General features: G+C 49.4%; 2 protein-coding genes across 18 annotated transcripts in view; both read left to right on the plus strand.

Annotated features, from left to right (window-relative positions):
- The window catches only part of phf19 (PHD finger protein 19), an 18,858-nt gene extending 12,926 nt beyond the window's left edge, over positions 1-5,932 (plus strand). For 5 of the 7 annotated variants that reach the window (XM_061768966.1, XM_061768967.1, XM_061768971.1 and 2 more), the window contains 5 exons: positions 258-404; positions 516-576; positions 642-706; positions 955-1,038; positions 2,990-5,932. In XM_061768966.1, coding sequence (XP_061624950.1) covers positions 258-404; positions 516-576; positions 642-706; positions 955-1,038; positions 2,990-3,236 — 604 coding nt within the window. In that variant the 3' untranslated portion in view covers positions 3,237-5,932. The remainder of the gene's footprint in view (positions 1-257; positions 405-515; positions 577-641; positions 707-954; positions 1,039-2,989) is intronic. The other 2 variants (XM_061768968.1, XM_061768969.1) reach the window with 2 other exon arrangements.
- Positions 5,933-9,313: 3,381 nt separating this feature from the next.
- dab2ipa (DAB2 interacting protein a) overlaps positions 9,314-26,602 on the plus strand; it is a 31,037-nt gene continuing 13,748 nt past the window's right edge. Inside the window, exons 1-8 of one of the 11 annotated variants that reach the window (XM_061768985.1) lie at positions 9,314-9,358; positions 9,522-14,115; positions 14,193-14,654; positions 15,459-15,561; positions 17,314-17,387; positions 17,463-17,557; positions 24,585-24,729; positions 24,811-24,983. In XM_061768985.1, coding sequence (XP_061624969.1) covers positions 14,604-14,654; positions 15,459-15,561; positions 17,314-17,387; positions 17,463-17,557; positions 24,585-24,729; positions 24,811-24,983 — 641 coding nt within the window. In that variant the 5' untranslated portion in view covers positions 9,314-9,358; positions 9,522-14,115; positions 14,193-14,603. Of the gene's footprint in view, positions 14,116-14,192; positions 14,655-15,458; positions 15,649-16,508; positions 16,698-17,313; positions 17,388-17,462; positions 17,558-19,372; positions 19,729-19,748; positions 23,084-23,105; positions 23,249-24,584; positions 24,730-24,810; positions 24,984-26,602 lie in introns of those variants that run through there. The other 10 variants (XM_061768986.1, XM_061768983.1, XM_061768984.1 and 7 more) reach the window with 10 other exon arrangements.

A 26,602-nucleotide genomic window follows, 5' to 3' on the forward strand; every position in this document is an offset into this window, starting at 1 on the left:
AAGATTTTTGCATTGTGTGGAACTGTCCTGACAGGAGGGAAAAAAACGGAATTATGTCAGCGCATGCACGCTACTTCGTGGATTTCGCTTTTTTTCGGCTCGTGGTCCGGAATCTAAACGAGGGATGGATGTATATTAGTTAGGACTCGAAATTGTAGCTACGGACACCGTTAACACAGCCCTGTGCGTGCGTGCGTGCGTGCGTCCGTGTGTGCGTGTGTCGTGTGGTGTGCGTGTGCGTGCGCGTGCGCCCTCAGGTTTTTGTGCGGGAAAGAGATCAAAAAGAGGAAGTGCATTTTTCGTCTTCGGACGCGGGTTCCTCCCACGCCGCCCTTGAAACTTTTCCCTGAGCGCGCTCACTGCGAAGGGGGGCGGGGCTGTAAGAAGGCCATCGGCCGGATCAGGTGACCGCTTCAACTCCAGCAATTCAGCACGTATTCATCCTCAAACATTCAGTCATCGCTTCTCCATCACGAAAGCTTGACAGTTGTCATCGTGTGTGTGTGTGTGCACAGCGCTTCATCAGAGAGGAGGAAGAGGAAGTCCAAGTGGTTGTTTGCAGATGCCATCCCGAGTGTAAGGAAACGTCATCTGCTGCTGCTGTTTTCCTCGAAGCAAACAATCTGCATTTGTGTATGCAGAACGATCATCACCACATGGCCACCATCTTCGACTTCACCCTGGACGAACTGCACGAACTCAGGAGGTCTCACGCACACGCATGCGCACACACTATATACACTGACGTTTTGGGGGCGATGTGAGTGAATTTCACTATTGATCGCGGGATTAGGCAGGAGCGGCACTAAAAAGAATCAAATGGGCGTTCAGATTCTGTTCAATTTGGGCTCAGGAAGGGAGAGTCCAAATCCACTCCCGGGTCGGCCTCTAACACAAGCACACATTCACACGTGGCGCATTGGTGACGGTGTCGATGGTTATGTCGTGTTGCAGCCGGACGTCGAGCGTCGATCAGGACTCCACAGACGTTTCCACGTCGGGTTCTGTTACCGCCGGCCGCTCCGATCAGCCAACCAGGTACAACACTTAAAAAAGGAGGCGGGATCAATGTCAGCCATTGAGAACGCTTGATGAAATCAATCTCAAGAAGTTTGGATCTGTGTTGGGAATCCCTCGCTAGTCACTGTACAGGAAATCGCGAGACTGCCATCTTGTCGTGCGCTCGCATGGCTTGAAACTTCATTTTGCCCTTACGCTGCCCTCCAAAATGTTCCATGACGGAAGCCGTCGGAGCTACTTTAGGCCACACAAGAGTTATTGTTTTCCGATTTTGCCCCTCTCCGACCACGGACGACAAACGCCAGACTATCTTCTGTCTTCCAAGATGATCCTTAAACCACTCGGCAAACATCCGCCATGAACGGAACGGAGGATAGGCCCCAAAAATGCACGACTCCAAAACAAATGGACAGTTTCCAAAAAGAGAGGTTTGATAGACGGGCACAGGCAGGCGATCCGAGAAAGGCGACGGTATCCCAAAACGCGAGGCAAAGAGGCGAGGTCGATCGTCGGGACAGGGTCGAGTCTTACTGGCAGTCTGTGACGCGGAAACAAGGAATGCTGGAACGCGACGACGAGGTACAACCGGGTGGCGACGAGAGGGAACGAGACACGAGGTTAAATGCAAGGGGTCGTGAGGGTGAACGAGGCACAGGTGGGCGAGACGCTCGTGTGAAACGGGGGGGAGACAAAAACCCGAACACGCACCCATGACAACATCGGCCCGTCTTGGCTTTCGTGAGATCATGTGCAATCGGAGGTGGTGGAGTAGCCAAATATTGTACTCCAGCGAGAGTACTGTTACTTTACCATAATATGACTCACGTAAAAGTAATAAGTAGTCATCCCAATATTTACTTGGAGTAAGAAACTACTCAATGAAAAAAAAATCAAGAGTAACCTGAGTTTTTTTCTTTTCTTTTCTTTTTTTTTATTCATCAGAGCATGAACATCAAATCAAATAAAAAGAATATATGGGAGTCGACACGCCCCAAAATGAGTCATTTTGATTGGCTCGCAAAGGCTACGTAGTACGTGCGCGGTCATGCGACTGCCTTGTGTCGTCCGATTGGTGAATTGGAGTCCAATGACATTAGTGATTGGCGCAACGGGCGCCCTATGTGGGAGTCAAAGATGGAGTCTAAAAATAGACGCGCGCACGCAAGAATGGATCAATAAAAGTAGCGAACGGCATGTCGATCATTGTAACGGAGTCAAAGTATTCATCTTTCGTCACATAAATACTCGAGTCAAAGGAAAAAGTACGGTGCATGTAAAGTAGAGTTGATGGGAAATGTCACTTGAGTAAATGGCGCGCGTTACGACCCACCTCTGCGTGTGATCACGTGAGATTTGTGCCTCAGAGGACTTGTTTGTCGCTCGGTGGTGGAACAGAATCTTCGTGTGTAGTGATTATCGGCGCGCACGGGACGACAAACTGTTCAACGTTGTGTCTTCATGTGTGGTATCTGTAGCACATCTGCCAGTCCTAAAGTGCAAAAGCCTCCTCAATCCGGCACGGTTCCACCTGTTGCCAACAGCGCACGCAGTCTGTTTAAGGGACGCAACACGCAGTCCCGCGCAGTCTGCTATTTGGAATCGTCGTACGTTAGCCCCAAAGTGGCGAGTTCGGGTGTGTGTGTTTTTTTTTTGTGTGAAACACACTCAATTTAAAACAATACATGATCTTGGATTTATTTGTTGAATAGTTCCAAGCAATGCATTGTAATTACGCGACAGCAATCATGTTATTATCGGTGCCCCGATAGTTTTCCAAAACCTCCGCTGGATAAAAAGTCGGCAACGATGAATGCGTTCGCAAACTTCGCAATCATTCATCGTTCCTGCCGCCCCGATCACGACAAAAGATTTGCAGTGGGACTCTCGAGGTCCGCTATGTCAAAATCCTTAGAATGAGTCACTGATTCCCAGCGCAGCCAAGTCGTCAACCTTTGACCTGTGTCTTCAGACGAAAGGTCGGCAGCAGGAAGAGGAAGTCGCCGAGCTCCGCCTCCAAGCATCGGGCCGATCGCATCCAGGCGGGGTCGGAGGAGCCTTCCGGAAGCGCCGTGCCAGGCGCGTATCCCGCCGACTCCCCCGCGGCGTCGGGCAGACCGACGGGCGGCAACGAGCGGTGCCACGTGCTGGCGCGCCGCGTCACGGCCGATGGCGCCCTGCAGTATCTATTGCAGTGGGACAGCGCCGCACCTTACTAGAGGCGAGGCGAGGCGAGGACGCGGCACCGTCTCCGCCTCGGTCAAAGCCCCGTTCATCAGATCCTCGCCTGCACCCGCGGAAAAGGGCCATGATAGAGAGGCCGAAGAAGCGCTTTGGCCTCTCCCGCACGCTTTCAACACTTTGAAATTGATCGAAGCACGCATCAACTTCCTCAAAGGCTCTTATCTTCTTCAAAGGTTTTTGAAGCATTCTAACTTAGCGCCTGTTCTCAATGGCTGGCTCCGATTGGCCTGTCTGCTGTAAAAAGGAAAAGGCATCCCAAGAGACGGTTGCAGTCGTCACCCGCTATGTCGCGCTTCGCTTTTTGCGCTCGCACTCTTGCATATTTCTTTTTGCATTGCGCGTTTTCACTGTCGCGGGATTTTGCGCTGATCATATTTCCACGCGGACTAAATGTTACTGTAGACTCGTGTGGTAAAAAGCGCGAACCGGGAGGGAAGAGTGCGCGAAGCACAGAAAAGGTCAAAGTTTGCGATCGGTTCGCAATTAGAAAATAAAGTGAAACGTGGCGACTGCAAAGCACAACCAGCTTCAATGACGCAAATGCACATCTACGCTAAAGTTAGCTCATTTAATATAGCCTAGCACCGTTAGACCCAAGTCATGTAAATCAAACTGAGGCCAGGGGGCCAAATTTGGCCCAGGATGTAATTATATTTGGCCCGCAAGACCATATGAAATGTGTATTAGAGCAGCTGGCCCGCCAGTATACGGCACATGCACCACTAATCAGAATCCGAATCCTCTTTATTTGCCAAGTATGTCCACAAAACACAAGAATTTGTCTCGGGTAGTCGGAGCCGCTCTAGTACGACAACAGACAGTCAATTTACAGAACACTTTGGAGACAGAAAGACATTGACAAAAACAATCACTGAGCAACAAAGGGTTGCTAGTTATCTGGTAATGCCGGTACATTTTTATTTGTATTTTATTTATTTTTTTGATGCAGAGTCCTCTAGCACTTAGAGCAGTTCGAAAGACTCATATCGCAATAGTCCGGCGCAATGAGCATTGTGCAAGGGGTGCCGAGACTTCAAGCGAGTAGTGCGATAATCTGGGCCAGTGTCGATTGTGCAAATGTTGCGGATACTCCTCGGTCAGTGTGCAAGTGGAGCAGATGCTACACTGGCGTGAGTGGCCAGTATTGGTCAACGACAGACATGCAAATAGTGCAGCGCGGCGAGACTGCACGAGTCATATATCATTGGCCCCACAGAAATGTGACAACAAACCCAAGTCAAAAAAATGATAATACAAATCCCAGAATGCTTTGCTCGTGTCAGTCTCGACCGGCGAGCGCAACCTTCCCTTTCTGTTGCAGTCGTTAGCAACTATGCTACCGGTCTCCTGGAGCAAATTGACACTTCCCCTTCCCAAAAGTGGCCGAACGAAAGATGGAAAACGGGAGGCAGATCGTCTGTTGACTAAAGTCAAAGACAGACCGTGTTGTCGTGCCCGGAGCAACGTGGCTGTCACGAAGAATGCAACATCATCGGATTGGTGTTGTTTCGAATGCCCTTTATCAACTCCTAGGCAGGGACTGTTAATAGTTTGAGGTTTGGATTTTTATTGAAGGACATTCTTATTTTTTGGGGTTGTTTTGTTGTTGGCCTTTGAAAAAAGAGGTGGTAGTTGGAGATAGATACATAGAAGAATTCCTGTTATCCATTTCAAGAGCGCAGGTGCACTCAAAATTGCCTTCGTGGAAAGAAACAACAAAGCAAATAAACAAGCACCTTCGTACAGCGGATACGAAGGGAGGCAACCCGCAGGCTGGCTAACCTTAGCTAACGACGGCCAACGCTACACTCTCATTGGCTGACTCTCACGTCACTCACCAGGCGCCGCCTCGCCTTTTAAAGCCCCACACGTTCGGAGGGACAGATACTACACTGTACAACGTGACGATGGCGAGCGACTGCTGACAGAGTAGCCAGCCTCTTGGTCCGAAAAAACCTGAAGCGCAGACTCTGCGTTGTGTGTCACTTTCACTTTGGCACAACAATAAAGTATGTGTGTCGTGAATGTGAAACGTACGCACAACGACCGCCATCCGTGAGCCGCGGGCGGATGGCAGCCATTCATTGGACACGCCCACATTACACGAGCTGAATCAACTCCAACGTTGTTAAGTTTGTTCATTGTACAAAATAATAAATAGTAAACATTGAATGCTCGGGAGCACAAACTCAACAGCAAAATAATACCTGCACCTCACATGCATAGTTTGTATAATAATATGCATCAAGCTTTCAAATATATATGAATATCGAAATAAATATGTGGTCGCTACTTGGCTGATGTTGTTTTGACGTTTTGTGGAATGTAACCTCGCCATAAACGAAGTGTGCGTGTGTGTTCATTCCGTGACGGCAATCGGTTGGGAATAGAGGGCGTCTTGCCCGACACCGCGTGACCCTCGTGAACGAACGTCGCGGCTGGCCGAGTCCCAGGATGCTCGGCGCTCTCGCTCACGTGATCTATGCAAAGACACGCCATTGGGGAGCACCTGTGACATCATCGGCAATCGTCAGATCATATTCAAGCGTCTCGCAGACGTTAAACGGAGATTGTGTTGGCATGGTAACAGCGGTCTCACGGACCTGTTGGACAGGCGTGCGCTCATCGTTTGACCAATCAGCGGCAATAAAAAATGTTTGTTTACCTTTGACCCAGTGGCTTGTCTTCCTACTTGCAACTTTCCCCAGATGTAATGTTTCATCATATTTTCTTCAGCAATAAAGCTCAACAATTTCCTTGATTCCAACTTCTTGTTGACAACACAGCAGTGTCGGATATACAATATTTCAAGACGTGAGGAGGAGGAGCGAGCGTGAGGCGTTCGGGTGTCTTCTCCGTTTGGAAGCTGAGCGTCATCTTCTTCGCCATCATCAGCTCGTCCCTCTCACGGACTTCCGCTCAAAGTCCGCTTGCGTGCACGAAAATACAAATGTCCATCCATCCATTTTCTGTTTGCAAAAAAACAAAAACAACTTACCTATGTTCAAAGAAACAACATCCATTCTTATGCAGTATTTGTTTTTTGTTTTTTTACTAAATCTAATGTGTCATTCAGATGTTTATTTATTATATCTATATTTCAATACGTGAGTCGTCCCTTATTTTGAATACATCAAACAAAGAGAAAGAATAGGCATTATGTCTAATAATTCATCCATCCATTTTCAACACAGCTTATCCTGGTTAGGGTCGCGCGGCGCTGGAGCCTGTCCCAGCCGACTTCGGGCCAAAGGCGAACTACACCCTGAACTGGTCGCCAGTCAGTCGCAGAGCACATCGACACGGACAACCATTCCCACTCACATTCACACCGAGCACGCATGTTTTGGGGATGTGGGAGGAAAGCGGAGTACCCGGAGAAAAGCCACGCAGGCACGGGGGACAGCATGCAAACTCCACACACGCGGGGCCGGGATTTGAACCCCGGTCCTCAGAACTGCGAGGCGGATGTGCTAACCAGTCCGCACCGTGCCGCCTAAACGTAAATAATCTATTTTAAAAAAATATCCAACACGTACGTGAACCTTATGACATTTTTAAGTCGTAATCCTGTGATTCTCAAAGTATGATACTCCCTCTAGTGGTAGGCGAAAAAAATACAATTAAATGTTCACACTGCGTAAATGTTTACAGGAGCTTTAAGTTTTGTTCCATCCAATTCAGGACATCCGTCATGTACAGTTCAATTCTATTTCACTTTGAAGGACAATACATTCGCAAGAAATATTTTCAATGTCTGCATGCGTGTGTCAAAGTTGTTTACAAACTTTTATTCAGGTTCAATATTTATTGAAGTTAATCGCGATCCGTGTCAATGGGCTCATCATGGAAGTCAGCAGAGTGAGCGATTCCAAATGAGTCCACAAGGGAGCGCCATGCGCGATCGAACCCAATTGGAAGGGCAGCTGGATGCCTCCTGAAGTCCACAATCATCTCGACAGTCTTGAGCGTGTTCAACTCCAGGTTGTGTCGGCAGCTGCAGCCGCTCCACTTCCTGTCGATATGCAGACTCGTCACCATCCTCGGTGAGGCCGATGACAGCGGTGTCATCTGCAAACTTCAGGAGTTTGACAGTCGGGTGCGTTGAGTTGCAGTTGTTCGTGTAGGGAGAGAAGAGCAGCGGCGAGAGGACACGACCTTGGGGCGCCCCAGCGCTGATGCTGCGTGTGGATGAGATGGCATCCCCCAGCCTCACCCGCGGTGTCCTGCCCGTCAGGAAGCTGTAAATCCACTGGCAGGTGGCAGGTGAGACGCTGAGCTGGAGAAGCTTGGAGGAAAGGAGTTCAGGGATGATGGTGTTGAACGCTGAGCTGAAGTCCACGAACAGGATCCTCGCACTGTCGAGGTGTTCTAGGATGAAGTGCAGTCCCATGTTGACCGCATCATCCGAAGACCTGTTCGCTCGGTAGGCAAACTGGAGGGGGTCCACCAGGAGACCTGTGACGCTCTTGAGGTGGTCCAGCATGAGACATTCAAAGGACTTCATGACCACAGATGTCCTGGCGACAGGCCTGTAGTCATTTAGACCCGAGATTGTAGGTTTCTTGGGGACTGGAATGATGGTGGAGCGTTTGAAACAGGATGGTACTTCGCACAGTTCCAGAGATCTATTGAAGATCTGAGTGAAGACTGGAGCGAGCTGGTCCGCGCAGACTTTGAGGCGGGATGGGGACACGTGGTCTGGACCTGCCGCTTTGGTAATCTTTTGTTGTTTGAAGATGCGTCTCACATCCTGTTCGTGGATGGTCAACGCAGAAGTCAGAGGTGTGATGGTGGTCGGTGTTGCGGCCGGGTGGGTGTGGGGTGTGAAAGTGTCCTTTTCAAATCTGCAGTAGAAGGTATTCAAGTCGTTGGCTAGTGTGCTATTGTTCTGCACAACGTGAAAAGGCCATAGACCAGTGGATGCAGGCTCCTGTGAAGCGAGACATCGGAGCCCGGTCTCCAGGTCCTGGTTCAGCCTCTCGGTTTGGCTGTTGGTTTCAGGGTGAAACCCAGATGACAGACTGACGGTAGCACCTATGAGATTGCAAAACTCCTTCCAAAATTGAATTCCCTTCCCAGTAATCAGCACACTTGTTGTCAATCAGCCTTTAGCATCACTTGCATTTAAGCCCGCCGGATCCAGAGTGTTAACGTTCACCCGCGGTCCACCGGCTCTGTATTCGCACGTAAGCTACGGCTTGTTCACAATTGCTCTGACCTCCGTGTTCTCCCTCGTCCTGAGTGCTCCTTCCGTGTTCCCCGCCTTGCTGAGCTCTTCAACCACGCCGCCAAACCCATCCACCCGATCCCGCACGTTTTCTGTCTCGACGACCCGCCGTTACGCATCAAAGGTCCAACTCCAGATTCCTTCTCCATAAACCATTCGCCACAAACTTCTTCAGCCTCCACCTGCTTCTTGGTCCAGTCTAAATTGATACCATTGTATCGTGACAGTCTCCTATCATAGGCATCTGCTTCACAACCTCATGGTGCACTCTTTGCACTTGCACATAATCCCGAAAGGGAAAGAAAAACAATTGGCACACATTGTTTTTAAAGGCGGAAATGTTCGATCCCCCCCCCCCCACACACACACACACACACAGCCAGTGTGTTACACTCAAGTTAAAAGATAGCAAAAGCTTAATTTAACAGCACTTTCTGTTGTTGAATTAAGTCTGCAATATGCTAGCAATCCAGTGTTGAATGTTTGGCTACGATTGAGACAGACAATAGTAGCCAAACATTTTATAAATGTGTGTTATCAAATCTGCCTAGCAACAGGGACTGACCCTCACAACTATAGAAGTAAAATATTCATTTTTACTTTGAGTTTTCTGCCGTCTGAAGTGACATTGCAATTCTTTATCCCCCTGGTGATAGCTTTTGTGTTTTGCATCGTTGTGGCTATAGTGCAGGTGGCCCGCACAATGCAGCAAATACGTGTGTGTGCGTGTGTGTGTTTGTGCAAGCTCGCACAGTGAGAGTTCAAGAGGAAGTAATCTGTTAATGCTCTTAAGGTGTTAAGAAGAGCGAAGTGAGTGCGACTGTTCACGCGTTCTTTTTCTTCTCTGACTTGATGACTGATTGACAGGTGTGTCATTTGTCTGTCTCTTTGTGTGTCTCCATCTGTATATCTGTGTGTGTGTGCTTGTTGCTGCGTGTGTATGTGTATGTGTGTGCGGACACGCCGATGATGCGAATGTACAGTACAAAACCACCTGGGTGCGTTTTGTGTGCTTGTGTGTGTTGGCTAGGCCCTAGTTGCCATGGAGATGCTGGTCCAACATCTGTCCAGATGTCAACATCTTGGTTGGATGAATGTGATTGGTGAGTTGATTGATTGACAGTTGGATTGTCGACGTTTTTATGCCGTGACAATGATCTGTTCCGGCGCCGATGTTTTAGTTCCTGATTTCACATTGTCCCCTACGTCCCAACTCTTGACTTGCAATTTGAATGTCGGAATATTTAGCGTTTAAACTCAAATTCAAAGTGGATCCTTCCACTGTTAGTGTCACATGACCAATGGAGTGTAACTTGACAGACTGGCCCAGTTCAGCCAGCCAGCAACACAAATTTCATGTAAGCTGATGTTTAAAAGACCAATCAATAAATCATTTGATGCTCTTTTGGACCGTAATTCATGAAGTAGTTAATAGCCTCAGAAACCTAAAATTCAAAGACAAAAGGAAGCGAAAAAGGACCACGGATCATTTTACACTTGAATCGATGCGAGTCCCGGGATCCCCATGTCATGGAAACAATGAGTCCCAACCTGGTAACAATGAGTCCCTGCAACTTATCATCACGAAATACAGATACAGTAATCCTACGCTAGATCACGGTTCTTGCTTCACAGTCCTGCTTCATTGCAGATTATTATTACAGATGGGACTATTTTTTAGACTGTTTGTACAATATTTTTGTGTTATCCATTGCTCGGTCTCTCTCAGTGTATTACATGTGTTGAGGCCTGGCATGACAGCAAATTATTAAGGACGATATATTTTCCCCAAAACTATCACGACAAATGATAGTATTGATGTTTGTATGCCACTTACATAATGATATCATCCATCCCTCCATTTTCTTCCGCTTATCCGAGGTCGGGTCGCGGGGGACAGTTGCTTTAGCAGGGAAGCCCAAACTTCCCTCTCCCCAGCCACTTTGTCCAGCTCTTCCGGGGCAATCCCGAGGCGCTCCCGGGCCAGCCTAGAGACACAGTCTCTCCGGCGTGTCCCGGGTCGTCCCCGGGGTCTCCTCCCGGTGGAACGTGCCCGGAACACCTCACCAGAGAGGCGTCCGGGAAGCATCCGAATCAGCTGCCGCAGCCACCTCATCTGGTTCTTCTCGATGCGCAGGAGCAGCGACTCTACTCTGAGCTCCTCCCGGATGACCGAGCGTCTCACCCTCTCTCTAAGGGAGAGCCCGGACACCCTGCGGAGGAAACTCATTTCGGCCGCTCGTATCCGGGATCTCGTTCTTTCGGTCACGACCCGCAGCTCGTGACCATAGGTGAGGCGAGGAACGTAGATCTACTGGTAAACTGAGAGCTTCGCCTTTCGGCTTAGCTCATCGGCATCACCGCAGACCCCAAAATACTTGGGGCAGGATCTCGTCCCCGACCTGGAGAGGGCACTCCACCCTTTTCCGGCTGCGGACCCTGGTCTCAGATTTGGAGTTGCTGATTTTAAACCCAACCGCTTCACACTCAGCTGCGAACCGCTCCAGTGAGAGTTGGAGATCACGGCTTGATGAAGCCAACAGAACCACATCTGCAAAGAGCAGAGATACAATAGTGAGGCCACCAAACCGGACCCACACAGACACGCACATGGCCGATCAGACGCAGGGTCCCTGCTCTTCACTACCTCTGATCGGTTTAGCGACCACGATGAAACCCGTCGTGTGTCTGCTTTCAAGTCGCAAATTTTTTTTTTGGAAATTTTATTATTATTTCTTTTTTTAAACTCAAAGAACTAGGCAGCTGCACGGACCATATAGCCCGACCCCCACCATCCCGCCTCGCCCCACCCTTCTGTTTCATTTGATTTTTTTGTCTTGTGGCAGGGGCGGCCCACTAACTAGGGTAACTAGAAAACGACACTAAGCACGATGAAATAAGCACAAGACTATGGCGGTGAGTAGTCAATAGTCTGGTTTGTTCACTGCTTAAAAAGCCAAGAGGATTGGTAATGTGGACCAGCTGTGCACAGGAGGGTCCGCCCAGCCATGACAGTAACTGGGAAAAAAACAAAAGAGACCTGGCAGGATCACAGGCTCGTGACAAAACGAGTGCCCACTCGGTGGTTTTCTAATCGGTTTTCTTTGTCATATACTGCCTGCAGTTCCATTATTGTAGCCGGGAGGGCGCGTTGCGTTCTCTCTCTCTCTCCCTCCCCCTCCCCTCTCTGTTTTCAGCACCTGTCTCCAATCAGCCTTATATATACACCTGCCTGCTCCAGGAAACCCTCGCCAAAGTATTGCAGTTACTTTCAGTGGTACCACGGCACATTTACCTCCTGTAAGTCAAAACTGTTACGATCCATCCCCCGCAGTTCCTCGGGTGGTGGCCTGTGCCCTGTGCCTCGTTTCTCCCTCGCAATCAGCATCACCTGTGCAGCGCACCTGTCTTCGAGCAGCACTCATTGCTGCTTGCATTTAAAACCTGTCAAGTTCTACAGCCTCTGTCTGAGTATTGACACTACAACGTTTCCTTGGTTTCGCCAATTTCTACCGTCGGTTTATCCGTGATCACAGCAAGGTCGCTATTCCCCTCACTAGTCTCACATCTGCCAGCTCCCTCTTTCGTTGGACCCCAGCAGCAACCCAAGCATTCAAGCGACTCAAGACCCTGTTCACCAGTGCGCCCGTTCTTCGCCACCCCGACCCCACTCTCCAGTTTTTGGTCGAGGTTGACGCCTCGGACACGGCGGCAGGGGCTGTCCTCTCGCAGCGGGACCCCACGACCCAGAAACTCCACCCCTGTGCCTTTTTCTCCCGTCGTCTGTCCCCTGCCGAGAGGAACTACGATGTCGGCAACCGAGAGCTACTGGCCATTATATGGGCCTTGGAAGAGTGGAGGCACCGGTTGGAGCGGACTGAACAACCATTTATCATTTGGACCGACCACAACAATCTCGCTTACCTCCGTTCCGCCAAAAGCCTTAACCCCCGACAAGCTCGTTGGGCTCTCTTCTTGAGCAGGTTTAATTTCAGTCTCTCCTTCCATCCTGGCTCCAAAAACGGCAAAGCTGATGCCCTGTCTCGACTCTACTCACCCCCCACCAGCCCTGACAAACCGGAACCCATTCTTCCTTCCTCGTGCTTCGTTGGTGCTGCCACTTGGCAAATCGAACTGGTGGTTAAGGAGGCCCAAAAAACTCACCCGAATCCCAAGACTGGGCCTCCAAACTGCCTGTTCGTACCGGATTCTGCACGCTCTGACGTTCTTCAATGGGCTCATAGCTCCAAACTCACCTGTCAACCTGGCATCACCCGCACCATTCAGTTCATCCGGCAGCATTTATGGTGGCCCAGCCTTGTTCAAGACCTGCTCCGTCTGTGCCCGAGGGAAGTCATCACACCTGCCCGCAGCTGGGCTGCTGCGTCCATTGGCTATCCCCAGCCGCCCTTGGTCCCATATTGCTCTGGACTTCGTTACCGGTCTACCTCCTTCTGAAGGTAACTCTGTCATTCTCACCATTGTCGATCGTTTTTCCAAATCTGTCCCAAGCTACCATCCGCCTTCGAAACTACTGACCTCCTTGTCCAGCATGTCTTTAGACTCCACGGTATTCCCATCGATAATGTCTCTGACAGAGGTCTTCAGTTCTCATCCCTGGTGTGGAAGGAATTCTGTAAAGCGGTGGGCGCAGCAGCCAGCTTTTCATGGGGATATCATCCGCAGACCAACGGCCAGACGGAGCGGGCAAACCAATCCCTGGAATCAGCGCTCCGTTGTGTTGCCGCACGCAACCCCTCCTCCTGGAGCTCATTCCTCCTGTGGATTGAGTACGCCCACAACTCCCTCATCAGTATGTCCCCATTCATGGCTTGCTATGGTTACCAACCGCCATTGTTCAAGCAGCAGGAGCGGGCAGTGGCAGCCCCGGAAGTCAAGGATCATCTCCAGCGGATCCAGGCTGTATGGAATGGCGTCCGTGTGGCATTGACCGTCATCGCTCCCCGACACCCGAATACAAGGTGGGCCAATCTGTATGGCTTTCTTCTCACGACCTCCCACTTCAGACTGAATCCCGTAAGCTCACTCCCCGTTTCATTGGTCCTTTCCCGATTACCAAAATCATCAATACCACTTCCGTCCGGTTGAAGCTTCCACTGTCCTTGAAAATTCACCCAACCTTCCACGTCTCGTTGCTTAAGCCTCTCTCCACCTGCGCCCTGAGCCCTCCGGGCGAACCCCTTCCACCCCCCCCCCCCCCGGATTATTGACGACCATCCGGCATTCACGGTGTCGAGCATCCTCGACGTGAGGCCAAGGGGGAGGGGGTTCCAGTACCTAGTCGACTGGGAAGGGTATGGGCCGGAGGAGCGGTCGTGGATTTCCCGGAAACTAATACTCGATCATACCCTTTTGGACGACTTCTGTGCGCCTCACCCGGGGAAGCCTGGCAGGATGCCTGGAGGCGTCCGTTGAGAGGGGGGTACTGTCATATACTGCCTGCAGTTCCATTATTGTAGCCGGGAGGGCGCTTTGCGTGCTCTTTCTCTCTCCCCTCCCTTCTCTGTTTTCAGCACGTGTCTCCGATCAGCCTTATCACCACCGATATATAAACCTGCCTGTTCCAGGAAATCCTCGCCGAAGTATTGCAGTTACTTTCAGTGGTACCACGGCCCATTTAGCTCCTGTAAGTCACCCTATTCCTCGTTCCCTTTTTGACTCCTGTGTCTCCTTGTTCCAGTGTGTTTCCCCACCGTGTTCCTGATCCACGTCGTTCCTGCCGCCAAGCCAGCCGCCTGTCCTCATCACTGCCTGCCAACCCACCTAGGACCACCGCCATTACCTTTCATCAATAAACTATTCACCCTTTCACATCTGCCTCCGACTGCTCTTGGATCCAGCCACTCTCTATTCGTGTCATTCTTAGCGGACAGACTGAAATCCAGCAGACTCCAGACTGGCCCGGCGCACCAACCTCCATCTGCAACTACTAGCGTATCCTGGTTTCACCTGTGCACTGTCCTATTGAGCAAGTTGTCAGAACATTTGACTTCCTGTCCTGATCCATTTTGTTGATGTCGCAGAGCTGAAGAGCGCCTCCATCCATTGGTTGTCATGCGGCCAGAGAGCGGAGCCAGACACGTGGACCAGGATGTTGGGCATCCTCTCCGACACTCGTCTGCTGTTGCTGGGCAACCTGGAGGTGAAGTCACGTCACTTCCTACGCACCTTTTCACATTAAAGGTCTTTGGTCTACTTCACAAATCAATCAGTCGATCAGTGTGGGCAAGTCGTCGATTTGATCCATTCACTGGAATACATTTTTCGAGGTGATTCGTCGTCGAAAGCGCGTCCCCGTTGGCATGCGTCCTTTTCACTAACAAGGCCACTCTGTCAGCCGCCTCGTTGTTAACGGCGCTGAACATTGTCAAATATCACCCAGAAGAAATTAGAGTTAGATGGCATAACAAAAATGGCACTTAAGCTCGGAACAAAAAGCTTTTTGAAAGGAAGTAGTGAAAGGAGAATCGTTCTATCAACGGGACAAATAATTGGCGAAGCGTGTTGCCAAACGAGATTGGTTGGAGCGAACGAGGTCAGCGATGACGTGCGAAGCACTTTGGGTGTTTGTGAACAGGGTTCAGGGTCTGATTGTCACCGGGTGAGGGAGCTGGACCCAGGTGGCCTCAAAAGGCCCTCATGATGGTCACATCAAGGTCGGTTGACGCCAAGAAACATACGGACCGGCCGAGTCACGAAGTTCTGACGATGGATTGTCGAACACTTCAAATATTTGTCATGAAAGTTTGGGTTTTCGTGCAGGTTTTGACAAAAGGGATTTTCTCCACATTTACGTTACTGCAAGCGGAGGGGAAAACTTTGATAAAAATCAGAAATTGCATTTAAAAAATAAAAAAGTAAATGTGAGATTTGATTTGCAGCCCAACTGTCCGCCGGTCTTGCCGTCCATTAATATTTCATGTGTGTTGTTGTTTTTGTTTGTCAGGCTCATCCTTTCCTGGTCTCAGAGAGGGCGGAGTCTTGTAGTGTGTGGTTGCTAAAATACCGCCTCCATGTGACCTCGTCAAATTCCAACTCCGCCCACAAAGGTGAAGAACACTTGACACGCACACACGCTCCCCCCCACGCACACACACACAAACATACAATGGACGAGGTCTTTGAAGATGCGATTGGTAAGAACAACTTTGATTGTTTCTATTTCATTGTTTGTGTGTGTGTACGGAGGCAGGGGCCAGATTTGGGGAGATTACATTCTTAATCTCAGTGACATCATGTCATAAATTCAAATTATAATCTGCACTCACCACTGCAACGCAGACGAGCAAAGAAGAAAGGAGAGAAGATTGTGGTGTGTGGTGTGTCAAATTACAAGACATTTATTTTCCCTTGTGAGGGACTTTTAATGAAAAGACAGAAGCGACAAAGTGTATATGCGTGTAATGTGTGTGTGTGTGTGTGTGTGTGTGTGTATACAGTATACATATCAGAATCCGAATCATCTTTATTTGCCAAGTATGTCCAAAAAACACACAAGGAATTTGTCTCCGGTAGTCGGAGCCGCTCGAGTACGACAACAGACGGTCGATTGACAGAGAACGCTTTGGAGACAAAAAACAAAAAACACTCACTGAGCAGTAAATAGTTATCTGGTAATGCCGGTAAAATTATTATTATTTTTTTGGACAATTGTGCAAAAAGATGCAGAGTCCTCTAGCACTTATATATATATATATATATATATATATATATATATCGAGAGAGAGAGATAGAGAGAGAGAGAGGCATGTATTTACATGTGTGCATTTGTGCAAGTCCAGCCAACCAGCCCAACAAATCGGAATGACAGTTTATCTCCATGTGCCCTGATAATGGTGGACGGCCAGTCCGTTGCTTCTCAAACTGTCCAACCCGAGTACCGCCCAAACATTACTCGTCTCTCCAAGTCCCACCATAATGAGCAACATTAAAATCCAGTCATGCACTAAGCCCCGGTGTTAAAAACCCCCAAACTGTTACGATCCATCCCCCGCAGTTCCTCGGGTGGTGGCCTGTGCCCTGTGCCTCGTTTCTCCCTCGCAATCAGCATCACCTGGGCGGCGCACCTGTCTTCGAGCAGCACTGATTGCCGCTTGCCTTTACAACCCGTCAAGTTCTACAGCCTCTGTCTGAGTATCGACACCGAGTCTGTGACTCAGCGGCCGATTCTTTTCGTGGTATGACGGTAACTATCCTACGACCCGCTACTGTACTCACCCCGGTTGTTTCCTTTCACGTCTCCAGCGTTCCTCCCTCGCCTTCCTCGCCTCGCTACCTGCTCCAGCCGCGCCGCCGAGCCACTCCACCTGCTCCCGTTCCCGCTTCCCGCTCGGTCCTTGTCCCGGTCCACTGATATCCTTACCCTGTGTCAGTCAACCTGCAATAAACGATTCAAAGTCTACTCCCGCCACCTCAGTCTGCTCTTGGGTCAAATCCAACTCACATCGTGACAAAAACATTCAAAACGAAGCAAAGGTTGTGTTCCTAAAAGGTTTATGTTATTATTATTATGATTGTAATTGTTATTATTATAAGCCACTGTAGGGTTAGGCCCAGTTGGAACATTTCATTCTCAGACTCCTTCGTATACCACTCGAGGGAGCTTGCGTACCACAGTTTGAGAACCACTGGTCTATATGTTGGCCCCCGATTGACTGGTGACCGATCTCCATTTAGCCAGTGAGGACAAGCGCTGTAAAAATGGACATCGACTCAATTCGTCATTTGTCTTTGACGCTAACCAATTGGCTAAGTCGCTCGCTCCTAGCTAAGCCAACACGACCGCTGTACTCCTTTTCCAGAGCATCCCGAGAGCGTACGTCCGCTGAGCCCGCTCGCCAGTGCCGCCTTGGACACGCCCACCACCAAAGTGACGGTGAGACGCTCGCCGGTGTTGCAGGCGGCCGGTCAGATCTGTCTGATTTGCGTCTTGTTCCCGTTTACCGCGCAGGCTTTCCTGTCCAGCAGGCTGAAGCGATCCCTCCGCAGAAGTCGCTCGCACCCGAAAGTGTTTCATCAGAGTGGCGTCAACATGCATGAGCGCAGGTAACAGCAAATAGGTTTCATCACGGCTGCATACGCATCACTTTTATGGATTCATAGGACGCACAGCAGCGAAATATTCCTTAAATGGGTTACTTTAAAGCTACAGTACATAGATGTATAATAAACGTCATATTACAGGTACAGTATACAGTGTTTCCCCGCTATTGGTGGGGGACCGCACAGATATGAGTAGGTAGCTACGACACGCCCCTTCGTACGGCGAGGAGGCTAGGAGGGTCAAAGTCGTCATCGCAGTCCGTGTGGGGACTGAAAGAAAACAAAAAGACCAAAAGGATAGCGAGACATTGCGCTGCATACGATTGCGTACAACGCCGTACAATAACCGTGAGTGACCTTTCACATGTACAAATATTTTGGGGTCCTTTTTTTCTCATGTTCTGTATTGACAGCACCCGTTTTGGGGGGGGGGGGGGGGGGGGGTAGGTTCCAGCACGCCCGCGACCTGTGTGAGGATAAGCGGTAAAGGAAATGGATGGTTGGATGGATGGATGGATATCATATTTGTACAAATAAATGATATGCATGTATTTGACTTTGTCTGAAGGCACCAGCCATCAAGGAAACAAACATTTGAGCAAGTTTGGCTTCCAACAATCATATAATAAAACCTAGGTATGATTGTGAGCGAAGCATACACAGGAAGTTCCGCGTTGGTCACGTGACGTTGCGCATACAGCGGATAGATGCCTCCCAAAAAGGTTATACAGTCGTCCCTCACCGTTTCGTGCTTCACTTTTGCCCATTCTTACGTCATACAGCTCTCTTAAATTGCACATTTTTCACTGTACGGTGGAATTTTGCAATCATACATTTTCCACGTGCTCTAAAAGTTACTGCAGACTCGCCTAGCAATAAGCGCAAGCCAGCAGGAAAGAGTTAGTAAAAGATGGGCAATATCCAAAGTTTGGGGTCTTTTCACACTTCAAAAAAGAAGATAAAGATAACACAACAGCACATCTACGCTAAACATCGTTAGCTAACTTAATATAGCCCGCCTCTGCTCGGTGGAACCAATTGTAATCGGTCCACAGGTGCTCATGAGCAAATACAGCTGCCCGCGCAATAAAAATGGCTTTAGTGAACAAACGCTAGCGCGATCAACACGTACAACCCAAAGTGACACCCGAGGACTGAAGGCACAGACCGGCTGACACTTCGCCAGTTAACAGCCAGCCAACTCGACACTCTCACTGACTGACTCCCACGTCACTCGCCAGGCCGGGCCCTGCACTTTTAAAGTCACAGATACTACAGTGCTGTAGAATGCGAGGACGGCCACCCCGTGTGGGCAGAAATAATACCCACACCTCACATGCATAGTTTGTATTGGTATTATGCATAAAGCTTTAAAATATATGTAAATAATCCAATTCATATAGGGTCGCTACTTGGTGGATTTTCGTCTGTCCCGCAGGTTCTGGAAGGTAACGCAAGGGATAAATCAGAGACGACTGTAATTGTCTAGGGATGGCAAAAGACAGGAGCAAAGCACTACTTTTGCCCAAACTCATTTTAACAGTCCTTTTGCACCAAGATGCCACATGACGGCAGCAAAGCACTACTTTTGTCTCAATCAAGCACCTCAGTTCACGTCACCACTGTTGCTTTGCGCCAAGACGGCGCCAAATTAATACTATAATTGCTTTGGCCCGAGCACAACAACAGCGATTAGGCGAGTTTTTCCGCCAATAACGGCAGATAGATTCCCCAAAAACCCAAGAAGAGCTGAATTCGGGAAGGCAGAAGCGCCAAAATGCATATTTGACGTACAAAGACATGAAACCTGCTTTAAATAGGGTCAGTAGAGGTTATAGAAGGTCAGGCGTGATGCAAACATGCACATTGAAGATGAAGTCTGATGTCAAGCGACAAACTCGTACGCAGCTGAGGTGGAGGGAGCTTGAAATAGGCTCTTGTGTGTGCACTGGAGGTGCGCAGAAGAAATGTCGTCACTGTGCGTCCTTGCTGGGCAGCTGCAGGCTTTCAAAGATGGAGGAGAGGAAGTAGGGCAGCATCCCCGATGGGAGGGGCCGCTGCTGGAGACACGCGCACGCGCGCGCGCGCACAGGCAGACAGTCTTTCTTGGGGTCTTGTTTGCTTCAGAGGAGCACACATGAGGAAGCCTCCTCTTCCTCCTCGAACAATGCTTTGTGAGTATTTCTCCTCTTTCGTCGTCACAACAGACACCCATCCGCAGTGCGTGCGTGCGTGCGCGCGCGCGCGCGCATTTCGCTCGCCGCCACCTTAGCATGTGGCTAGGCTAGCTAAGATTTGAAGTCAGCCAGTGCTCGCGCGTCACAAGAAAGAACGAGCCGCACTGCATGTCTCCAAACGTGCGTGCGTGTGCGAAATGCTGTCCCGCCCTCCCCATAAATGGATTTATCAATGGAACCGTTGAATTTAAATGTAGCTTGAAAGGGAAAATAGGATGATTTGACCAGGGATTAGCACCTTATTATAATACCATGGGATGCTCATCTCTAGTTAGCCCCTTTAGGACCTGAAACATTCGTGAACTGAAGTCACGTTTCCCATTGAAATAAATGAAAATGCAATGAATCCAATCAATCATACTTGCCTTTTTCAGTGTGTGATTACAAATAAATATCGCGCTTCGAACAGATGGTAATATGTACCTTGAAAGGAACACAATAACATGTTTAAAGTCTCGTATATTTACTTCCAGTGTTGTGGAGTCACTAAATGACATGGAACGAGATTACGTGATGCAATTGTAATCCATGACGGTGTCGGTACTTTGGCCTGACTTGGGCGCAGGCGGCGTGGCTTCGGTTCCCACTCGGTGACGGCGTGAACATGGGTGCGAACGGTTGTTTGCGTCTATATGTGACCCTGCGACCGCCTGGCGACCAGTTCAGGGTGGAGTCCGCCTTTTGCCCGAAGTCAGCCGGGATGGGCTCCCGCAGCTCGTGACCCCGAACAGGATAAGCGGCACTGAGAGAGGATGGCTTGAAGGACATTCCTGGGAGAAAATGTGCAATTGAATTGCAGTTGCTTTTCGAGATTTGATTGATTAGAATTTTTGTTACATTTGAAAAATAGCCGCAAAAGCTCACATTTTCTTTTCATATCACTTCCTCCTTCTAAAGCCGACTCTTGCGATTGGCTCTCTCTGGTCATGTGCCATTCTGCGGTAGTCTCAAAGATGACATATTTTTCCAAAGATGACTTCCAAGCGGGTGGAACGTTGGAGACTGGTTAGAGCGTCTGCCTCACAGTTCTGAGGACCGGGGTTCGATCCCCGGCCCCGCCTGTGTGGAGTTTGCATGTTCTCCCCGTGCTTGCGTGGCTTTTCTCCGGGCACTCCGCTTTCCTCCCACATCCCAAAAACATGCGTGCTAGGTTCATTGATAACTCTAAATTGCCCGTAGGTGTGAAAGTGAGTGTGAATGGTTGTTTGTTTGTATGTGCCCTGCGATTGGCTGGCGACCGGTTCAGGGTGTACCCCGCCTCCTGCCCGATGATGGCTGGGATGGGCTCCGGCACGCCCGCGACCCGCGTGAGGAGAAGCGGTGAAAGCAAATGGATGGACTTCCAAGCGCCACCTCGTGGTGCATTCTATTTGTTTGTCTGCCATTTTGAAAATGTTCGACTCGTAGTTACTCTTTTGAACACATAAAAGAGCATTGACTTTTTATAATTTAGGATTTCCTTATAAAACATTCACATACCTGGGTTGTCATATGAAGCGATATTGTCTAAATTGTGCACATTTGTCACTTGCTCAACAATCAACATGGTCTCGTATGCTGGTTTTCCACATACTTTGGCCTACACATACTGTAGGATTTAACAATCATTGTTCATTATATATTTACATTTCATCATGTTTTGTTTTCAGTTGGTCGTTTGTGTGAAGAACAAATATGTTGTTAATTCCAAAATAATGATCTATGGTTTGAATCCACTTTTTCAAGGAAACATCCAAGGGTCCTGTTGAGGCATTCATTCAAAATTAAGAAAAGTAATCAGAATCGAAACAAATGTCAATAGTTATATTACTTTGAGAAAGTAATTAAAATAGTGACACTGCTTTGACATTTTCAACAGGGTAACTTGGAATCGTAACCAGTTACAATTCCAAAGTCATCTTGCAAACACCGCTCGCATCCCATCTGCTGCGGAACCTCGGGTTTCGAACCCTTCGGGTGACGTGCAAAATGTTCGTAGAAAACATACGTCTAGTTACGTCTTATTTTCAGTTTGCCAACGGTCTTGCTATGGACGAAAAGAAGGATCTACGTTGTGCTTCTGTTCGCGCTGCGTGCCGATCACCGACTGCGTACATAACGCATTGCTGGAAGATGAAAAGTTACAAAAGTTTTCTGATCCGCAGCGTAGGCGGAAATCTGTTACGCTTTTTGAGCGTCCAGTCACAAACCTACTAGCGTTTGTGATTCATGTGCTAAAAGAAGTCCGAAAATCAATTTTGATCGCTTCAAAAAAGCTCTTCGCGCAGATGTTCGCGAGGCGGAAGCTCCATCCAAGCACCTTCAGCCAATCACAGATGCGATGACTTTATGATTGAGCACAGAAGTAGGTGCGATATTGTCGTGCAGAATGGTGTTTTTTTCCTAAACGGAGAAAGACAAGCTTCCCCGAATCGTTTTCTTATGCCAAAATTAACCAATGCATTTGAAAAGAAACACCTGAATGAGAATCTCCCTGTTATTATGGAAGACAACTCTTCGCTCCTCCCCTTCCCCCTCCTGAGTTGCAATAAACTATTATCATTAAGTCTTTCATTTCTTTAGATTTGTGGGTTTTCACTGATTTCTTTAGTGCACTATACTTATTTTTAACCACAAACACTGATAAAAAAAAAAAAGATAAGTATAACTTCATTTTGGGCTGGAACGTATTCATTGCATTTCCATTCATTTCAATGACAAACATGACTTTAGTTTAAGAATGTTACGGGTTACACACGGGGTCACGGAACTAACTGAGTTCGTCACACGAAGTTCCACAGTAATGTTTTACACACGCGGACATTATAGAATATAAAAATGGTACTTCAGACCATTTTTATATTCTATAATGTCCATCCATCCATTTTCTACCGCTTATCCGAGGTCGGGTCGCGGGGGCAGTAGCTTTAGCAGGGACGCTCAGACTTCCCTCTCCCCAGCCGCTTCATCCAGCTCTTCCGGTGGGACCCCGAGGCGTTCCCGGGCCAGCCGAGAGACGGAGTCTCTCCGGCGTGTCCTGGTTCGTCCCCGGGGGTCTCCTTCCGGTGGGACGTGCCCGGAACACCTCATCAGGGAGGAATCAGGGCATGCCACCCTTTTCCGACTGAGGACCACGGTCTCAGATTTGGAGGTGCTGATTCTCATCCCAGCCACTTCATTCTATAATGTCAATAATGTAAAATATCTGCGTTCATACATCCATTATCTAAACCGCGTGTCCTCACCAGGGTCGCGCGTGTGCCGGCACCGATCTCAGCTGACTTCGGGCAAGAGGTCACCAGCCAATCACAGGGTACATATAGACACACAACCATTCATAGTCTTTGATCAACCTACACGCATGTGACGACGAAAGAGGAGAAACCGCAGTGCCCGGAGAAAAGACACCAGTTGTTCACCGTGCCGCCAATATTCATCATATTCATCATATTCATCCGTCATTTTTCATGGAGATACGGTTAGTCTAGGCACAGTGAACGACTAGTTGGCACAACTGCCTCACAGTTCAAAGGTCGTGGGTTCCTGTCTGCAGTTTGCATGTTCTCCCTGTGCCTGCGTGTTTTCGTCCCTTGTGTTGGCGTTACTTGTTTACCTTCATTCTCACCTTTGTCCGTTCGTGTCCCTCGCGATTCGCGCTGGCGGTCCGCTTTGTCTTGAGCCTCTTCTTTCCTGGCAGACCGAGCTGGGCATCTTGGCGTAGGTAACGCCTACTGCCACCTACTGACCGGTGTGTAATTCCGTGCTACATTTATGGCAAGGACGAACAGATAGCGGCAACATTCACTTGTGGCGTCCCGCCACGAAAAAATGGGTTCCGGGTTCTCCGAGCAGATGCGACCCAGTGACCGTGACGTTTCAAATGGCGTCGCTTGCGCTAAAAATTAGACCTAAATAGTGCACGTGGACCATCATTGGTAAGAAGAACGGGGCTGGCAGTACAATAGGTCGTGCACATCAGTCATCAATTGTTTTTTCGGATGGATTTTAGAGCCGTTGAAAGTGCTTTTTTTGAATATGCCGCAAAGATGTTGCCGCTGCTTTTCACACTGCGCGAGGAAAAGCGCCCGATGCCCTCGACCTTCCCATTCACGTGTAAACGTTTTGACGCAATGCCGAGCGTCTCGTGAGTGCAGAGGGCGTCGGCGCAAAGAAGAATGTTCTAAACTGGCGCGTTGACGCGGTGTCGTCAAAAGGCTCCTTCGATGGGAGAGAGGCTGGCGGAGTGACATCTGAGTCCTATTTGGGCGGACATGTACTGTAACCGGCAAAGGGGAAAATGGAGGACGCTCTAATACGTGCGCTTTCTCTTTGTCCCGAAATCTCTGCTTAGCCTGAAATATACCTCAAAGCGGCCCGGGTAAAATGGGAGCTCGCGAACAAGCTGAAACTCTCCGAGGTTCCGACGAGCCATGAGAATGGGATGAACCCGTATCCTTTTTTTTTTTCTGCAGTTCGTCTTAAAATGATCAACGCCAGGGCTTTCTTTTGTGAAAAAGGCAGTGGCATCTGGCGAGGTGCGGTCTACGTCTTCAGCGGGAAAAACCTTTGCGTTCACTTCCTGGTGGCCCGCTACGTCAGCATTTCCAAATACGGGATGCCGGCAAAATTGCGAGCTGAGCGAATGCAGCGTGAAAGGGCCTTCAGACACTTTCTTGATGAATCAGTTGCTCGACACTCGATTCCTGAATTGATGATAAGGTTTCGCTCGACTTTGGGGGCAGAGCGCAAGAGCGGACGGACGTGGGATGGACGTGCGATGTAGAGACGCTGTTCCTCGCTTGTGTTATGTCCAGGTGTGTGATGCGTCGGCTGCGCTGCGCTAGCCAGGAGTCAGTTTTAGGTGCTGGGGGCGTGGCCTCTTTGGAGCTGAAAATGGACCAATCGGTGATCATCAAACCCGTTCACTCGTCGCTTCTGGGCCAGGACTACTGCTTCGAGGTCAGATATCCGTCTGTCAGTCGGCTCGCCGGCGCCGTGACCGTCTTGAGTCTCATGGTGTCGCGTGCGGCCGTTCGCCAGGTGACGACCTCTACGGGGACCAAGTGCTTCTCGTGCCGCTCGGCGGCTGAGCGAGACAAGTGGATGGAGAACCTGCGCCGAGCCGTGCAGCCCAACAAAGACAACAGCCGACGCGTGGAGAACCTTCTGACGCTGTGGGTCATCGAAGCCAAGGACCTACCCGCCAAGAAGAGGTGACGTCTCCTTCCGTCACCTCATCTCCTTTCTTACCGTTGCCTCGTCTGCTTCCTTCACCTCATGTCCTTCCTTCGCCTCGTCTCCTTCCGTCACCTCATCTCCTTTCTTACCGTTGCCTCGTCTGCTTCCTTCACCTCATCTCCTACTGTTGCCTTGTCTCCTTCCTTCGCCTCGTCTCCTTCCTTTGCTTCGTCGTCGTCCTTTGCCTTTTCTCCTTTCTTCACCTCATCTCCTTCCGATGCCTCGTGTTCTTCCTTCGCCTCGTCTCCTTCCCTCGCCTCCATTGATCATTCGTCACTTGTGTCCATCGATGAAAACCTCAGGTGGGGGACTCCAGCCGCGCGACTTGACTCGGTTCAGACTCGGGTCACCAATTCGCGGGCTGAAACTGATGAAAGACTCCCCTTGACTTTGATTTGGTATTCATAAGACTCAACTTGAGCTGAAAATCTTTCCTGTTCACATTTGAAGATCTTCATTGTCAACAAAGTGTGCCATGTTTTGGTTTTAGAAATCCAAAAAGATTTTTTGGGTAGTGCACGCAAAAGCTGTTAAGCCACCGGTGCGCATTAAGGAGTTGTCACGGAGGATTATTACATTTTGATTCAAGGATTATATTTTGGATAAAATGGGGGAAAGTGAATGCAAACAGCACATTTAAATATACATGAAGAGACAGACAGCAACAACGAAATCTCGATTCCCACCATGACGGTTTAGCTCACCAATAGCTAGTCAAACATGAACTCATGTTCATGTCGGTGATGCGTTTAACTGTGAAGAAAACCAAGTCACAGACAATACAGGAAGTCCTCGATTTACGAACGAGTTCCGTTCCTACGCTGGCGACGTCACACGAATTTCCGCGCAAGTCGGATTTCACCGTTACAGTGGAAAATGACGGCGAAATACTTCCGTTCCGGGTATTGTCCCACGCAAGCTCAGCGTGTGTGGGCGCGGGCGTGTGCGTCGTTGTGTGAGTGAGACGAGACTGTGAAGAAGGAAGGCGTGCGCGCCGGTGCGAGTGTGTACAGTGGCAAGTGTCGTGACGGCGACCGGGGAAGAGTAGCGATTAGCCGAGGACCCGTTGACGTCCAATGTGCAGAGGAGCGAATGAAGCCGTTCAAGCGGCAAATCGGCGCTTCGTGCCTTTATTGTTGCCGCCACCCGGCTCGGCTGTGCAACGAGGGAAGGGAGTTCACCCCGAGGAAAGGTTAACTAAAATACATTCAAATACAAAAATACGATGCTGTGCTTACCATTCCTGCTGAGAGTGTGAAAAAAGGCAAAGATACTCCCGGCGAACAAACACAGACAAGCGCTATGCGCTAGCTAAGCAGAAACACGATGGTGCTGGGACAAAATGGCGGACGAGGCACGCCGTCGGTCGAGTGCGTCGTAACTCGAGGACTTCCTGTACAGAGACAGAGACTGCTTTGGGACCATTCAGAAACCAAAGTGATCGTGAGTGCGTAAGTACAAACACTGAACGCAAAGTGGCGGAACTGCGACCTTAAAAGCGAGGTGATTTTTGGCAGAGCGTTTTAACATCGATATGGCTTAATGGACTTGCTGGAAGGTTAGTGCGAAGACCACGTGACTTGGTTGAAGGTTG

Source organism: Phyllopteryx taeniolatus, chromosome 3 (genome assembly GCF_024500385.1).
Source record: "Phyllopteryx taeniolatus isolate TA_2022b chromosome 3, UOR_Ptae_1.2, whole genome shotgun sequence".
NCBI lineage: Eukaryota > Metazoa > Chordata > Actinopteri > Syngnathiformes > Syngnathidae > Phyllopteryx > Phyllopteryx taeniolatus.